Source organism: Myotis yumanensis, unplaced genomic scaffold (genome assembly GCF_028538775.1).
Source record: "Myotis yumanensis isolate MYYU_CA2020_CCGP unplaced genomic scaffold, mMyoYum1.0.hap1 SCAF_16, whole genome shotgun sequence".
Lineage (NCBI taxonomy): Eukaryota > Metazoa > Chordata > Mammalia > Chiroptera > Vespertilionidae > Myotis > Myotis yumanensis.
This window is the reverse complement of record NW_027223767.1, coordinates 34583594-34600991: the sequence shown is the minus strand read 5'-3', so window position 1 is coordinate 34600991 and position 17398 is coordinate 34583594. Positions and strand designations below refer to the sequence as shown.

General features: G+C 54.5%; 2 protein-coding genes across 2 annotated transcripts; one reads left to right on the top strand and one right to left on the bottom strand.

Moving 5' to 3' along the window:
* The first annotated feature begins 1357 nt into the window (after nt 1–1357).
* SMARCD2 (SWI/SNF related BAF chromatin remodeling complex subunit D2) lies at nt 1358–13186 on the top strand. The gene is given in 14 exon segments (XM_070395121.1): nt 1358–1824; nt 1826–1888; nt 6621–6805; nt 6998–7040; nt 7187–7309; nt 9612–9767; nt 10466–10561; nt 10705–10806; nt 10928–11089; nt 11241–11338; nt 11515–11650; nt 11839–11961; nt 12077–12178; nt 12251–13186. Coding segments are annotated over 14 exon segments (1596 nt in total). The 5' UTR covers nt 1358–1671; the 3' UTR covers nt 12305–13186.
* A 55-nt stretch (nt 13187–13241) lies between these two features.
* PSMC5 (proteasome 26S subunit, ATPase 5) lies at nt 13242–17338 on the bottom strand. The gene is made up of 12 exons (XM_070395124.1): nt 17234–17338; nt 16614–16685; nt 15662–15731; nt 15256–15353; nt 15034–15090; nt 14726–14956; nt 14308–14434; nt 14021–14211; nt 13823–13921; nt 13634–13744; nt 13454–13540; nt 13242–13350 (listed from the first exon to the last, which is right to left on the bottom strand). The coding sequence occupies exons 1-12, from the start codon at nt 17255–17257 to the stop codon at nt 13297–13299; spliced, it is 1221 nt and encodes a 406-aa protein (XP_070251225.1). The 5' UTR covers nt 17258–17338; the 3' UTR covers nt 13242–13296.
* Between the last annotated feature and the right edge of the window lie 60 nt (nt 17339–17398).

Below are 17398 nucleotides of genomic sequence, written 5' to 3'. Positions count from 1 at the left end.
AAGTAATAAAGGGAGAGAGGAGAAAAGTTAAGGAAGAGCTGAGGGCGGAGAGGTTTTGTGGTGGTAAGGGGCTTAGCAGTTTGGGAAATTGTCACAAGAACCTCTAGACCAGTGGTTCTCAACCTTCCTAATGCCGCGACCCTTTAATACAGTTCCTCATGTTGTGGTGACCCCCAATTTCATTGTTAACAAACTGAACATAATTAAAGCATAGTGATTAATCACAAAAACAATATGTAATTACATGTGTTCTCCGATGGTCTTAGGCGACCCCTGTGAAAGGGTCATTCGACCCCCAAAGGGGTCGCGACCCACAGGTTGAGAACCGCTGCTCTAGACTGACTCTGAGAGCCAAAGGCAGAGATTTAAAATGAGCCCGAGAAGGTGAGCAGGAGCCAGGCCCTGCAGAACCTTGTATTTTATGGGAGGGACTGTGACATTCAATCTAAGAGCCATGGGAGCTTATTAGAAATGCAGAAACTTGAGCCCTACTCCAGACCCCAAGCCTACTGAGTCATAATCTGTATTTCTGACAGGAGTCCCAGATGTTTCTTATATTCATTACGGTTTAAGCAGCACTGGTCTGTATCATGGGAAGAAAAACCCGTATCACCAGCCAAGAGGGTAGGCTCCCAGGCATAGCTGACGCACTGTATTCTGAATACCTTCTGAGACAGGGCAGTGGTTTCTGAAAAGGTATTTAATTTTTGAAAATTAGGTGCTATAAATCCTAGAGAAAGACCTTACTTAACTGCAGGGAGTTCTGTCATAATAAAATTCCTTCGCCTAGAAACATTTCCTGTGGAATTAGTACTCGTCTTCCTTAAATTGAAGCGGAGCCACATTAACAAAAATGCGATAAGAAGTCGGCGCTGGGCCAGGTCCACCCTTCACACAGCTGGATCGGATCTGAGGCAGCCCAGGTCCCGTGGCAGGTCTGAGTCAACGCGGACTTTTAAAGAAAGTTAAGCTGGTGGCAGTTCTGCCCCTGAGCGCAGCTCTACGTTGAATCTTTAATGCTGAAAATGTAGAGACTTGACAAAACTATTCCGGGGAGTGTGGTGGCCAGGTCTCTCGGCGAGTAGGGTGCACCGGGGAGAGAGCAGCAACTACCCACTGTTGAAGCCCTCGGTGACCTTCGACCTATGACCCGCACCTTGCTCGGCGCTTCCTGGCGCAGCTTCCGCCCCCGCCCCTCCCGCGAAGGGCCGGCCCAAGGGATGTGGGCGGGGCCCTGGAGCCGGCGGTTAGGAGCCGTGCCTGTTGGGGGCGGGTCTCGCGAGGGGCGGGATTTGAGGAGGCATCCCCGCATTGGGCTGCCGGGTGTGGGCGGGGCCTAGCGCAGGGCTGGGTTGGACGGAGCGGGGAGTGAGTTGCCGCCTCTGGGTTAACTGGACTCCGGCGGCCAAACCTCCGGAGGCCGGGGAAGGCAGGCCGGCCTGTAGCGGAACCCGGATCTAGGACTTTCCAGGCCGGACCGGAATCAGGACCAGCCCTGCCCCAAACCAGTCTGTGAGGAACTCGCGAACTTGGGTTAGGAAATCCCGGAACCCGGATCAACAAACACCAGAACCGGAATTTAGAGCGGAAAGTCCCGGAGCACGGATCGCGGAGCGGACTCGGCGCGGAGCCCGGAGTCCGGATCGCTGCATCGCCGGACGGGACGGAGTGATGTCTGGCCGTGGCGCGGGCGGGTTCCCGCTGCCCCCGCTGAGTCCCGGCGGCGGTGCCGTTGCCGCGGCTCTGGGAGCACCGCCTCCGCCTGCCGGACCCGGCATGCTCCCCGGACCGGCGCTCCGAGGGCCGGGGCCGGCAGGAGGCGTGGGGGGGCCCGGGGGCCGCTGCCTTCCGCCCCATGGGCCCCGCGGGCCCCGCGGCGCAGTACCAGGTGAGCAGGATGGGCGGGCGGCGCCGCGAGCACGCGGGTGTCAGGGTACGGGAGGGGGTTCAGGGGCAACCTCCTGGACTGGAGGTCCAGGCGCCCTGCATGTGGAACGCACGGGACAAAGTGGAGGGCAAGGCGGCCAGGGGCCCTCGGAATCGGCGAGGTGGTGGTGGAGCACTTAGGGGACAGGCTAAGAGGGTGGAGGGAATTCTGAGTAGCTGAGAGATGGAGGAGTTGTGGGAGCCGGTGAGTTGTGGGCGGGTGGGCTGAGAAATAGTGTAGGTCCTGGGGGGAGGGTGGGGGCGGGTCCTAGGAAGTGATCCGAAAGTTTTGAAAAAGGGCCCCCCGCCCGAGAAACCAGGGTTACCCTGCAGTTGGCCTCGGTCCCACTCCAAGTCTGCTCTGTTGTTTGTAGCTGGGAACTGGCAGGGTCCTAGCGAGTCTGAGATGGCTCCCAGCTGCTCATGAGGAGGAGGAAGGGCCTGGCTTCCCACGGGCACCGGAGGCCCAGGATGGGGCCAGGGGATTTCGGCCTGTGCAGTGGCGAGTGGACCCCTGGGTCAGGCCCAGGAGGCCTTTCACGGGATGACTCTGAGTTGGACCAGAGACAGTGGTGGCCAGGCCTGAAGAAGGACACAGCCCGGCCCATTCTGGGCAGACTCTCTGGCCTTCTGCCCGGTGTCGCAGTGTCCAGCAGTTGATTTGTTTGGAGGAGCAGAGAGGCTCCACCGAGCCCTGCTGCTCTGGGGCTGGAGGATCCTGGGAGAGTTGCTTCAAAGGGTTCTATCCAGAGCCCTTTGGGGCTTGGCTTGGAAGAGAGCTTCTCAGGTTGCAGCTTCAAAGGCCATTGAGAGGCAGAGGCTGGGAGCCTGTGTGAGGAACTTAGCCTGACTGCTGGTGGGACTCATCAGCCTCCCAGCCGTTGTTTCTGGCTGTCCCACAACGCTTGGGAATTGCACCCATCCTGTTTCCTGTCCCTGCTCCACTTTTATTTAGCCTTTAAGTTCTAGCAATGCCATATTCCAACCCATGTGCCACTTGGCACTGGCTCCTGGCAAGTTTGAGGGAAAGAAGGAAGCCAGGGCTTCTATTCTTCCTTTATGTCCCCAGGTGGAGGTCCTCGAAATGGGTCCTCGTCGAATAGGGTACACATGTCACCCCAGGAGCCCTGAGCCCCACTTCCTGAAGATGCTTACCTGGGAAGAGTGATTTTTCCCTCTTACTACTCATTCTCCCTGCTCCCTCTAAAAAAACAACAAAAGAAAAACAAAGGGTTTTTCTGACAGAGACAGACCTGGTCTGGACTCCAGCTGGAGTCTGTCTTATCTTGCTCATCGCCTTGGATGGAGGAATTGTGGGAGCCAGTGAGTTGTGGGCAGGTGGGCTGAGAAATAGTGTAGGTCCGGGGGGGGGGGGGGGGGGGGGGGGGGGGGAGGGGGGGGGGAGGGGGGGGGCGGGGTCCTAGGAAGTGATCTGAATTCTCCACCCCCCCTCCCTCCCCTGGCTCTGATGGAGGCATCCCAAGGTGCCCCGAAGGGATGCCTCCATCAGTCATTCCAGCCCTGGGCCAGCTAGCTGAGCCCTGGCCTGGGAGCCCTCCTATGGGCCTTTGGCCTGAGAAGGACCCGAGGGATGAGAGGAGCCTCTCTAGTTCCTCAGCTTGCAACCCATGGGAAATGCCTTGGGGAAAGCCCCTGAGAGGATGGATTCCACAGCAACACGTAGGGCAGTGATAGCGAACCTTTTGAGTTCGGCCTGTCAGCATTTTGAAAAACCCTAACTTAACTCTGGTGCCGTGTCACATATAGAAATTTTTTGATATTTGCAGCCATAGTAAAACAAAGACTTATGTTTTTGATATTTATTTTATATATTTAAATGCCATTTAACAAAGAAAAATCAACCAAAAAAATGAGTTCGTGTGTCACCTCTGACACGCGTGTCATAGGTTCGCCATCACTGCCGTAGGGAGTGACCTTGAGCCAGTGGCAAGACTGAGCAGGCTGGTCGGGTAGCTGCAGGCTGCTGGGGGTGGGAAAAGGGATGAGGCTCACGGGGAAGGCACTGAGCCTCTGCTTCCCTGGGCTGCCCATCCTACCAGCTCGTCTTCTTCCAGGGGGAGGCAGTAGAGGTTGATGGGAGGGAAGACCCAGTTCTCTCTGCCTGAATTGAAGGGGGATCGTGTTTGGTCTCTTACCAAGTCCAGTTGTGTGCTCAAGGAGAAGGGACTTGAAATCTGAGAAGCAAGGGGGGTCCTGTCTGTTAGGGCACATGGGGTGAGCTGGAAGAGCAAAGCTTTCAGGGCCCAAGTTGAGCAACAGGGGAGCCTATTGAAAGAAGGGAAGTGATGACCCACCTTCCTCCAGGCGGTGGTCCTAGCTGTGGATCACAGATAGCCAAGCTCGCAGCTGAGGAGCTTAATGCAGACAACAAAGAAACACATTGCTGTGTTCACTCCAGAGCGTTTAAAATAGTTTTCACTTGTGGAGGGGGATGTCTTCTTCTAGGCCTGTAGGCCCAGCCACCAGCTTTGAGGCAGGGCTGAACATGCTTTCTGGAGGCCTGGAGGGGGCAGCATCAGGCCCAGTCCTGCTCCTGGGTGGTGGAGGTAAAATAAAGCTTAGAATGTGGGTTGGTGCTAGGCTATAGTGCCAGGAGTTCACCTCGGGCTTCTGGGGTTCAGGGCACTGAGCCAGACCTTCCTAGCCCTGCTGCAGGTGGGGAGTTAGGGAACTTGAAAGTTCTGGGTTGCATTCTTTTTCCTTTTTTATAATCCTTGGGTTGTTTTTTGGAAGAGGAAGAGTTACTGGTGGAGCTTGGCAGGGCCAAGCTGGGATTTCATGAACTATAAGCAGCCCTCCCCTGGGCCCCTTCCCCCTCCTGGAGGAAGCCAGGGGCCTGGGGTGCGCTGGGGGCTCTGCGCTTGGGAAGTCTGGAGCAGATGTCTGGGAGGGGCCTCTTCTAGGCCTGCCTGTGCCGCCTCGTCTTGGAACTTTCAGTTACCGGAGCACCTGCCCAGGAGGGGTGGTGCTGCAGAGGTTTTGTGAACGCCCTAGTGAGCACAGGGGCCTAGAGCACAGAGGACTAGCTCGCACTCGGCTGGTTTCATTGCCTCAGTTGTTCCTCCCCTTCGGATCAGGCACTGGGTGGGAAAAACATATCTGGGATGTTCGGGGGGGTGGGCTTACAGCTGTGGTCACACTGACTTTTTTTCTGTAATCCCTGGCCATGGCTCATTAAGGCAGAGAAACGGCTGTCTTTTGCCTTTCAGCAGCTCAGATGAAAATCTCTCTGATGAGGAGAGACTTATGGCAGGAATCCTGAGGCCCCAGAGCTCTCACCCCACCCCCATGTTTAACTCTCCATTCTCCCAAATGCTTCCTTCCCACCCTACCTACTCTTCCCTTCCCCATGCTTTTGGTTCATGTTTCTCTCCATCTCTCCATCTGGTCAAGAATCTGACCCTCTGTGGTGAGAACATGGATGCTAGATGAAGAGACGGGAGGAAGAATCTCATCTCCATGATGCTGGGGCAGGGGTCCTTTGAGTTGGTGCGAGTCCCCACCGGCTTGGCTTGGTTGGCTGGTTGTGCTGGTTGCATAATCTGGGCCCTGGGGCCAGCCCTGTGAAGCTGCCAGGGCCTGTGTGTGAGGCAGAGCTGCCAAACGGGCCTTGCAGACAGCAGCCATGGGAAGGGAGGTGGGAAGAGGGTTGGTTACTCTGGATGGGCTCCACAAATGTTGGGGAGCTGGACCTCTGGGAAAGCCTACAAGCTTCTAAAGAAGTCATTTCTGTCACCCAGATTCCTCTGCTGCCCCTATGACTCTGTCCCTTGTGTCCCAGGATAATCTTATCTCCATTCTCCAGGTTGGGACTGTGAGGGCTTATGAGCCAGGTGGTGTGTGGACATAGGCAGAGTCCAGGTGTCAGCTGCTCTGTCTCCCATGAGCCACAGCTTCCCTTTGGGATCTTCTGGTATAGGGGGTTGGGGCTGGGCAGTAGGGAGGTGAGCGAAGGGTCCAGGGTCCAGTTCTGGGTTGTGAGTAGGGGCCATATGGTGACCAGATGTTTCCATACTGTGCTGCGGCCACCCCCACCAACTGAGACATGTCCAAGCCATCCTGTTGCAGCTTGCTTACCTGGGGTGCTGCTGCCTGATGGGCTTGCCAGCCTATTGAACTACTTTCTCTCCTCAGGCACAGCACCAGGCTGGCAACAGGGGATGGGTTTAAAGGCTCTGCCCGGTCAGCCTGCTCATACCACACACTGCACCCTGCTGCTTGGCTATGACACCACCCCCGGGCTCCTGTGCTGTGCTTCTCCATCTTAGGATGGGAATGCTTGGTTGGACCATCTGAGGGCCTTACGAGTGCCTTGAAGCTGGCTAGTCCCAAGGAGCAGGGGCACAGCCTGCTGGGGCTGGAAGGTGGCATTAGGCCCTGAAAACTCCCCCAGGCCTTTCCCTCTGCAGGCAGGATTCTCCTCCCACCCCCCGGGCTCTGCAGGCCTCATTCGCTGGCACAGCTGCCAGGGCGGTTGAAGGGGCGGGGCAGGTGTGGTTTACACTTCTGCCATCAGACGCCTGCTTCCCTTTGTTTCTGGCACTTCAGCCTGGCCTCTGCGGTGTGCTGCTCAGGGCTGGACCTGGCCGAGGACAGGGATGGAGGGGTTGGGCTCTGGGCCTCATAGGGCCCTGCCACTGACCTGTGCACCCCCTTTGGCTCACTTCCCCCAGCGGCCGGGCATGTCACCAGGGAGCCGGATGCCCATGGCTGGCTTGCAGGTGGGACCCCCTACGGGCTCCCCATTTGGTACAGCTACTCCACTTCGACCTGGCATGCCACCCACCATGATGGACCCATTCCGAAAACGCCTGCTTGTGCCCCAGGCCCAGCCCCCGATGCCTGCCCAGCGCCGGGGGTAAGCCTGTTTTTCCCACTCTACCTAGCACAGCTGTAGTGGCAACAGAGGGCTTTCCTCCGTCCTAAGAACTGCTATGACTGAGGAAGGCTCCTTGTTCTTCTCGGGGAGGATCCTGGGGACTGGAGGGATGGATGGGGTTGGGGGTCCTTTGGACCACTGACCTGTTAATTGGGTTTCTGTCCTCCCCAGGTTAAAGAGGAGGAAGATGGCAGATAAGGTTCTACCTCAGCGAGTGAGTATGTTGGGAGGGGCCTAGGGGGCCCACCCAATGGCTGGCTATGGATGGAGTCAATCTCCTCCAGCCCTGCGATGGGGAAGGGAGAGAAGAAAGAGCCAGAGCTGCAGCTGAAACAACGGATGAATTCCTTCTCCCTCCAGATTCGGGAGCTTGTCCCAGAGTCTCAGGCGTACATGGACCTCTTGGCTTTTGAGCGGAAGCTGGACCAGACCATTGCTCGCAAGCGGATGGAGATCCAGGAGGCCATCAAAAAGCCTCTAACGGTGTGTGCAGCCCTGGCTAATCCTGGGCCTTCCCACGCTCTCTGCCTCTCCTCAGCCTGGTTTTCTGGGGGTTAAGTAAGGGTCTGTGATGGGTAGAGCAGGATAGTTCACTGCGGATGCAGCCTTTAGTGGAGCATGAACTCAGTTAATGTGGTGGGACCAGCATGTTTTTTATGAAATATAAAATAGTAGAAATTAAAATAATTCTCCATAGTAAAGTACTTACCAGAGTAGTAGAGGTATTATTCATAACATTTTTGTTTCAGGTGTTTATATAGATGTGTGTGGATCCTGGGTCATGATTTAGAATGTAAATCATGTTGCCCTAGCCTAGTGATCGGCAAACTGCGGCTCGAGAGCCACATGTGGCTCTTTGGCCCCTTGAGTGTGGCTCTTCCACAAAATACCACGTGTGGGCGTGCACATACAGTGCGATTGAAACTTCGTGGCCCATGCGCAGAAGTTGGTATTTTGTGGAAGAGCCACACTCAAGGGGCCAAAGAGCCACATGTGGCTTGCGAGCCGCAGTTTGCCGACCACTGCCCTAGCCGGTTTGGCTCAGTAGATAGAGTGTTGGCCTGTGGACTGAAGAGTCCTGAGTTCGATTTGGTCAAGGGCACATGCCCAGGTTTCGGGCTCGATCCCCAGTTGGAGGCATGCAGGAGGCAGCTGATCAATGATTCTCTCTCATGATTGGTGTTTCTATCTCTCTTTCCCTCTCCCTTCCTCTCTGAAATCAATAAAAAATATATACTTTTTTTAAAAGTTAAAAAAAGTAAATAAAATGCAAATCATGTTGATCATGGTCAGAAGTTTGAAAGATAAAACTGGAGGATTAGGATAATTCTTCTCTCCTTACCCATCCCTAGAGCTTTTCTTTTTCTTCTTCTTCCTCTTTCTTTTTAATAATAATCTAGCACAGTCCTCTGAATGGTGAAGGCTTTCTAGGAGACGAGAATGTTTTGGGGCTGTGATGAGTTTTATTTAAAACTAGAGGCCCGGGGCACAATAATTTGTGCACTCGGGGTGGGGGGTGGGGGAGGGTCCCTCATCCTGGCCTGTGCCTCTTGCAGTCTGGGACCCTTTGGGGGATGACCACCTGCTGGTTTAGGCCCGCTCCCTGGGGGATTAGGCCTAAGCTGGCAGTCAGACATCCCTCTGGCAGCCCGGGAGCCCTCGGGGGATGTCCACTTGCCAGCGGGGCGCAGGCCTAAGCTGCAGTCAGACATCCTTAGCACTGCTGAGGAGGTGGGAGAGGCTCCCACCACCGCTGTACTGGCAGCCGGCAGCCTGGCTTGTGGCTGAGCAGAGCTCCCCCTGTGGGAGCACACTGACCACCAGGGGGCAGCTCCTGCATTGAGCATCTGCCCCCTGGTGGTCAGTGTGTGTCATAGTGACCAGTCATTCCCAGTTGTTCTGCTGTTAGGGTCAATTTGCATATTATCCTTTTATGATATAGGAGTGCCTGGCCAGCCTGGGTGAGGGACTGATGGCTGTTTGCAGGTTGGCCACAGCCCCTTCAGTGTGGGGGTCCCCACTGGGGTGCCTGGCCAGCCTGGGTGAGGGGCTGAGGGCTGTTTGCAGGCTGGCCACAGCCCCTTTAGGGTGGGGGTTCCTGCTGGGGTGCCTGGCCAGCCTGGGTGAGGAGCTGAGGGCCGTTTTCAGGCTGGCTAAGCCCCCCAGCGGGGACCCTCACCCCATGAGGGTGTGGCCATCCTGGGTGAGGGGCTGATGGCTATTTGCAGGATGGCCACAACCCCAGCCACCCAAGCTCCCAGTGGAGGCTGGCTGGAAGCAGGTATCTGGGATTTATTTGTCTTCTATAATTGAAACTGTTGCCATGAGCAGAGGCCACAGCCGGCTCAGGGCAGGCGGGAAGCTTGGCTTCCTCCATCGCCCGGGCAACCAAGCCTCCTGCTTGCTCCAGCTCTGTGGCTGCCAGTCGCCATTTTGGTTGGGTTAATTTGCATATCGTCACTCTGATTGGCCGGTGGGTGTAGCTCAGGGCATAGCGAAGGTACAGTCAATTAGCATCTTTGTCTTTTATTAGTGTAGCTAAGAGCTGGAGGCTTCTGATTTGCCTGATAGCACCTTGTGTGTCCACTGATTCCACAGGGTTGGAACTGTGGATAGTGCATCTGTTCCCCCCATAAAACTGGGAGTCCCTTGAAGGCCAAGATAAGGAGCCTAACAAGGTGCTGGCCAATAGCTGCCACTCAGTATTGATGTTCAATGAGTTCAGATAGCAAGACAGGGGTAGCATTGTTTTCTAACATGTTGGTCCACCTCTTTTTCTTTTCAGCAAAAACGAAAGCTGCGGATCTATATTTCCAATACGTTCAGTCCCAGCAAGGCGGAAGGTGACAGTGCAGGAACTGCAGGGACCCCTGGGGGAACCCCATCAGGGGACAAGGTGGCTTCCTGGGAACTCCGAGTGGAAGGAAAACTCCTGGATGATGTGAGTTGGGGAAGAAGCTGTCTGGAGAGGACATGGCCTGTGTGGATTTTAAGACTGGGGCCAGCCACTTGGGCACTTCTGGGAAGTCCTACCTGAGGGATAGGGCAGTGCTCCCAGTCAAGCTTTGCACTGGGCCAAGCCAGTCAGAGGTTGGGAGATTTGTATGGTTATTACAACAGTTCTCCTACAGGTGGCAGTAAAGTGTCTTGAAGGGGTTCCCTTTTTAAAAAAAAAAAAATATATATATATATATGTATTTATATATATATTTCTTTTATTGATTTCAGAGAGCAAGGGAGAGGGAGAGAGAGATAGAAACATCAATGATGGGAGAGAATCATTGATTGGCTGCCTCCTGCATGCCCCCCACTGGGGATTGAGCCTGCAACCTGGCATGTGCCCTTGGCTGGAATCAAACCCAGGACCCTTCAGTCCACAGGCCGACGCTCTATCCACTGAGCCAAGCCAGCTAGGGTGTCCCTTTTTTAATTAAAAATCCTATGTTGGCTAACAGTGGGGCTGCACAGAGAGTCCTTTTCCTACTTCCAGTCATTCACTCTTTCCTGCTTCCTTCAGGGCCTAAGAATCCTCAGTACCCTGAACCTCAGGGCTGAAACAGTATTCCTCTTTTGGGGGCTTAGCATAGCTTAGCTTTGAAAGCTCAGCAGCACTGCCATCTCACCCCTTTCCCTCCCCAGCCTAGCAAACAGAAAAGGAAGTTCTCTTCATTCTTTAAGAGCCTCGTCATTGAGCTAGACAAGGAGCTGTACGGGCCTGACAACCACCTGGTGGAGGTGAGAGTGGACCTGGGGCATGGGAGCACAGGCTGATGTGCCAGGTGCACAGAGAAATAGGCTCGGTCCCCTTGGAGAGGGCCAAGTGTGTATGTTCATGCCCACCCCTTGGTGATGAACTATGCTCCCTTCCTCCCTGCCAGTGGCATCGGATGCCCACCACCCAGGAAACGGATGGCTTCCAGGTGAAACGGCCTGGAGACCTCAATGTCAAGTGTACCCTCTTGCTCATGCTGGATCATCAGGTGACTGGGGCCATGTCTCAGGGACAGGGGCAGGTTTATTGTAAACCCTTCCTGTCCCTGCCCTATTCTTTGGCTTTGGTTTTTCACAAGAACCCCTCCTTTGACTTCCTTCTATCCCCAGCCTCCTCAGTACAAGTTGGACCCCCGACTGGCAAGGCTGCTGGGAGTGCACACACAGACAAGGGCCGCCATCATGCAGGCCCTGTGGCTTTACATCAAACACAACCAGCTGCAGGACGGGCATGAGCGCGAGTACATCAACTGCAACCGTTACTTCCGCCAGGTTAGCTGGGAACTCCTCCTAGTCTTGCAGCCCCTGTGTTGCCTGGTGTCCCAGAGCCCCACTGAGCTAGCTCTTGGCCATTCTTCACACTCCCCCTGCGAGGACCCACTTCCCCCCGTGCCCTGAAAGGCACCTCTGGTACTCTCTCTAGATCTTCAGTTGTGGTCGTCTCCGATTCTCCGAGATTCCCATGAAGCTGGCTGGCTTGCTGCAGCATCCAGACCCCATTGTTATCAACCATGTCATTAGGTCAGTGGGAAGAGGGCAATGGGAAGGCTCTTCTAAGAGCAATTTACCTTTGGATTGATCTAAAGAGAAGCAGCAGGTCTGGTTTCTTGCTCCCCAAATGTGTGTAGGTTTGGCCCAGGTGGGTGGGATGGATACTGCTATGTACTCATCCTTCCCCTCCTGCGTGCTGCCTACAGCGTGGACCCTAATGACCAGAAGAAGACAGCCTGTTATGACATTGACGTCGAGGTGGATGACCCACTCAAGGCCCAGATGAGCAATTTCCTGGCCTCTACCACCAATCAGCAGGAGATTGCCTCCCTTGATGTCAAGGTGGGCCCTCTGCACCTACCTCCCCCCTCTGGGGCCCAAGTTGGGGGTGGGCATTCTCTGTTGGGCATTTCTATACATGTAGCACCTTGGGATAGGATTTCTGTCCAAGTCCTTTGTGGTTAGGTCTGGAAACAGACTCCTTAGAAGTGGGGGCCAGTCTGACACATATATATACCCCTCCCCCCCAGATCCATGAGACCATCGAGTCCATCAATCAGCTGAAGACCCAGAGGGATTTCATGCTCAGCTTTAGCACTGACCCCCAGGACTTCATCCAGGAATGGCTCCGTTCCCAGCGCCGAGACCTCAAGGTGTGGTCCTTTCCTGGTGATGAGTCCAGGTTAAATTCTGGGTGGTTTTATCCCCATCACTATTGATTCCAGGGGCTCAGGAGTGGGAATTATACTTTTTCCTGGCTCTTTGCAGATCATCACTGATGTGATCGGGAATCCTGAGGAGGAGAGACGAGCTGCTTTCTACCACCAGCCCTGGGCCCAGGAAGCAGTGGGGAGGCATATCTTTGCCAAGGTGAGACTCTGCCCTGCTTGCCCTCCTGTGGTGGTGAGCAGCAGAAGCCTGAGCTGCTGGTCTCTCTTCCAGGTGCAGCAGCGAAGGCAGGAACTGGAACAGGTGCTGGGAATTCGCCTGACCTAACTGCTCAGGGATCCCTTCCTTTCTTCCCAGCCCAGGCATCATCCCCTTCTCAGCCTGGAAGGGACCCCCATCTGAGGCTGCAGACACATAGGATAAGGAGCAGGGTGAGGGTTTGTCCTGCTACCCTCAGCTTCCCAGCGTTAGTTTCATAAATGTAGCGGTAGGATTCCTTGTTGCTTGGTCCCCAAAGCCTTATTACTTACTTTCCGCGTTGGCTTTAATTGGGTTCACAATAAATGCCTCTGCTCCCTGCAGGCAGGCCCCCGTAGGACTACTGGGGGCCTGGCTTTGCCATTGTAAGGGAGAAGGTTCAGAACCAAAGGCCATTGGCTTTGCTTGTTTACAGACTCCCCTTGGGGCAAGTGCCCTAGCTGGCTCTGGGGAGCTGGGCAAGGAGGAGACTCAGCTCACTCTTCCTACCCTTTCTAAACCAAAGTTCTTTGCCATTCCGACCAGCCCAGCCTAGCTGCTGGCTTTTTCCTTTCCTTTGGGTATTTGCACTATTTGGGGAGCAGGTTATTCTATGTGGGAGCCACTTTTTTGTACAGGGGGCAAGTTGGGGTTTTTCAGGGAGCCCTGTTTGGTGCCTCCTCCCTTATTTTCTTTCCTCAATCTATGCAAGCGGCTCTGGCCGCCATCATCTCCTGGGATGCCAGAGGGCTGCCACTCCAGCTCTTGGGCCCAGGGCTATTAAGCCTCCTAGAGGAAGGGGACACTCAAGTTCTCTGGCTTGGCCTGAGGCATGGGTGTGCTTGGTGGAGGGCAGGGGGGGAGGGGGGACTCATTGCCATTTGGAGCTTGATAAGAAGGGTGGGCCTAGGGCTTGGAAAGTGCCACTTCTGGCAGGTTTGGAAATTTCCAAATAAATCCTTGTTTATTGGTGGTGCCCAGACCTGGTCATTGAACAGTGCGGCCACTCATTAATAGACCAAAGTCCTAAAGGCCTTGTCCTGCAGAGCTTTATTTGAGGATCTACACAGGGACCATCCAGCTCACTTCCATAGCTTCTTGATGGACATGTTTTTCTCACTATCCTTCTGCATGACCTGCAAAGAGAAAACATTAAGTTACAAACTGGGTGAACACAGGCCCTATCCCCACTGCTCTAGAGCCACTGTCAGCAAAGGCAGAAAAGATGGAGACCTGTACCTTGGCTACCGCCATCTCGAAGTCCTCCTGGGTGACATGGACTCGCCGTTCCCGTAGGGCATACATGCCAGCTTCCGTGCACACACCCTGAGCAGGGAAAGGAAGACAGGCTGTTGCTGTGCCCTTGAACCCAGAGCTTCCTGCCTCTGCCCCTTCCTTTTCCTTGGGCCCTCCGATTACCTTCACTTCAGCCCCTGATGCTCCTGGCATGAGCTCAGCAATTTTTCTCAGGTTGATCCCCCGGGTCAGGTTCATTTTTCGAGAATGAATCTTCAAAATGTCCAGGCGAGCCTAGAGATGAGAGGAAAAACCTGAGCCCCACTGTCTACCCCCCAGCCAGATCCATGCCCAGCACTGTCCATCACAAACCTCCTCATTAGGGGGTGGGAATTCAATTTTTCTGTCAATGCGCCCTGGGCGAAGCAAAGCCGAGTCCAGGATGTCAATCCTATTAGTAGCCATGATAACCTGAGTGGAGAAGGGGTGTGGCATCAGCTAGGCTCCTCCCCAGGTTGCACCTCACCCATGGCCTTCCCTCAGCTCATCCCATCTCTCACACCACCTCACCTTGATATTCTTGGTGGCCTCAAAGCCATCCAGCTGGTTGAGCAGCTCCAGCATGGTGCGCTGCACTTCACTGTCCCCCCCAGACCCCCCCTCCAGCCGTGAGGAGCCGATGGAGTCGATTTCGTCCATGAAGATGATAGATGGAGCGTGTTCTCGTGCCATGACAAACAGCTCCCTCACCATTCTCGCCCCTGTGCCAAGGCCAAGCTGGCATTAGGAGTTGAGTTCCCCACCCTTACCCCCCCACCCCCCTTCTGCTTGGTTTTCATGTTTCTAGCCACAGTTACCTTCCCCGATGAATTTTTGTACCAATTCAGAGCCAGAGACACGAATAAAGGTACAGTCTGTATGATGAGCCACAGCCCGGGCCAATAGTGTCTTCCCAGTGCCTGGGGGTCCATACAGCAGCACTCCCTAGAGGGAAACAGCAGGTCTCAGGGCAGAAAGCCAGCCCCATGTTTCGTTCAATGAACACATACTACTTGCTCTGTGCTGGATCCCATACTAGAGGCTTAGAGATATAAAAGAATGAATGTCAAGGTCCCTTCTGGTGTTTGTATCCAAACCTCCTCAGTGCCCTGATAGTATCTCTCCCCCAGCCCTCTTGAGTGGGGAGGGCCAACTTATCCCTCCCCAAACCCTGCACCCAGTCTGGCCTGGGACAGGTGAAGAACAGCATGGCCCTCCCACAGAAGCCCTACTCACCTTGGGCTGTGCAATGCCCAGTGCTTCAAAGAGTTCAGGATGCTTAACAGGCAGCTCGATGACTTCTTTGATCTCCTTGATCTGCTTGTCCAGTCCACCAATCATCTCATAAGTGGAATCTGGCACCTTCTCCACCATCATCAGTGACACCAGTGGGTCTACCTTGTTGGGCAGGATCTTGTGCAGAGTGTAGCTATCATTTCTTAGAGCCACCCGGCAGTTGGGTGTCACCTGGGAGAGGGGAGAGACTTTCAGGAAGCTGTGTGGAGAGAACTGACCCAAACTCCCACCTCCTCTGCTGCACTCACATCATTGATGTCGATGTTCTTGTCCACATCTACAACAAACTTGCCCTCAGGATGCACCTAAAGAAACAGGGCTCATGACTTTTCCTGACGTCACCAAACCACCAACCTCCCCCAGGGAGACCGGTAAGTCCTAAAATAATGTGACAGAATGCTGTCCTTGGAAGGCTACACACAAAGGTATGGGAATGCAGCGGATGGTCCCTGGGGTGATGCTGCCTTTACCTTAACCAACACTTTCTTCTTATCCATGGCACGGACTACTTCCCCCACATAGGAGCCCTGCTCCTGCAACAGCTGTAGCTCCTCCCGCAATAGGCGAACTGGATGGGAAACAGACATAGTGGTCACCCAGCTTGTTTGGTGCTCCCTCCCCGATAATTCAATACCCAGGAACTAAGCACATTTGGAAGGGAAAGCTACAAAAAGAAAATAAAAATTCTATGTAAGGGGATTGCTATGGGGCTTGGAAAGAGATGTGCATGTGATTAACTATATACCATTGCAAGGCATATCCATGGACTGGGAGAAAACAAAAGCACCAATGTGAAGGTAATTCAGGGAGATCTGAACAGTCAGAAGTCAGACCCAACTGCCCACAGCCAACCTTCCCTCTTCCCTTCCATCTCACCTTTTGCATTAAGCTCATTTCTCTGTGCCTGCAACCTCCGGAGATTTTGGCTCTTATCGTTCACAATCAGCTGCGGAGAAAAGTTTCAAAAGGCAGAAAAAAGTAGGTTAAGAACTTGGTCAAGACCCTCAGGCTGGTATGAACCGAGTGAGGGAAGAGCACAGGCATCTGCAGGTTTCAGATTCACCATGATGCCAATGGCCTTGGCCTGTCCTCCAGCCGCCCCTCTGATCAAAAAAGGCTACTTATCCAACACTGATCCAGGAAGAACAAACCCTAACGGGGCAACAGTACAACTGGCTCATGTAGACAATTTCTTGCAGGGTGGCATATCAACATGCTCCAGTGGGAAGATCTTTGAGTCAGAAGCCTAAGTTCTAGCCCTCCTGCTGCCAATTAACTGCTAGGTAGAGCCATTTAAAACATCTAGTTCTGTTACCAACTGCAAGTGGGCATAGCATCACTACACCATGCCTCTTTTCAGGACTGTTGTATGAAATCACAAGTGCATTTCAAAAATGAAACCCATATACAATACCTGCAAATGTACCTGGAGTTTCGAAACTTTCCCTATGGCTTTCCTCCATCCAATGCGTATTCGTTATTTTCCTTATTTCTGTGGTCCCCGCTCCCTCTTTAGGCAAGAGCACTGTGTTGCCAATTCCTTTTCGTTCAGTCCCCTGGTGTCGGCATTGTCCAGACTCAATTCTGGACTCACTCTACCCCAACCCCCATCTGATAAACCTCAGCTCCTGAGCCTGTGTCCTCCCTTTTATGTGAAATCCTCTCCATCAGGCGTCTACCCAAAGGAATGGCTTTCTCTGTTTGACTCTGGAAGATGTGTAACAAACTATTCTCCCACTGGCCCCAGTGGGATTGTATGGATTGTTGAAATTCCATCAACCATTCATCCCCCTGCCGGTTCCCTTTGTCCCTCTGGAGCCCGTCTCACCTGGAGTTCTTCAATCTTGGACAGATAATATTGGCGGAGTCCACTGCCTGCCTTCCCCTCTTCCAGCTCCATCTGAAGACACAGTGTAATTATTAAATAACAGGCTACATAGCCAAGCCACTTCCAGCCTGGACGGAGGCTTCAGATTTGGGTTCTAATCTCTTCCTGCATTTCTTCAGAGCCCTCCTTGACCCCATGACTAAACTAAAAGCAGAATGCGAATGCCGCCTCCCTCATAGGAACCAGAACGACCCAGAGACGACAGACACGCACGGAGCGCTTTGTCCCGAGCCCGGCGCTTTACCGACCCGGGTGCTATGACCACAGGCGGAGCCGGGACGAAGGACGCGTTTCCTGTCTCCTGCGACTCGCAGACGGGCCCGTTCCCGCTCCCATCGCTCATCTCACTACGCCTCCGCCGTGTCTTCTCTCCCGGCCCGGCCCTGACCCCCCGGGGGCTGCGCTGACACAGCACATCCGGTCCCAGGCAGGGCCCGATCTGGATTGGACCACCCACCCCCGACCCACCGATCTCTTGCCCCAGTCGGCGGCCCACCTCGGATCACTCCTGATCCGCAGCCAGCCCCGGCCCCCGCCCAGCCGCCGCCGCCGCCACATACCTGCTCAGGCCCATCAACCGCCATCTTTCTTCTGTAGCGGAGTTCGCCGGCATCCCAGCCGCCTCGGCGCGCAGGCGCAGAGGAGGGACTCGGAGCCGGAAACGGGGCAGAGAGTGCTTCCGGGTCAATGGGCCGGGTGCGCGGGGGAATAACAAATAACAAGGG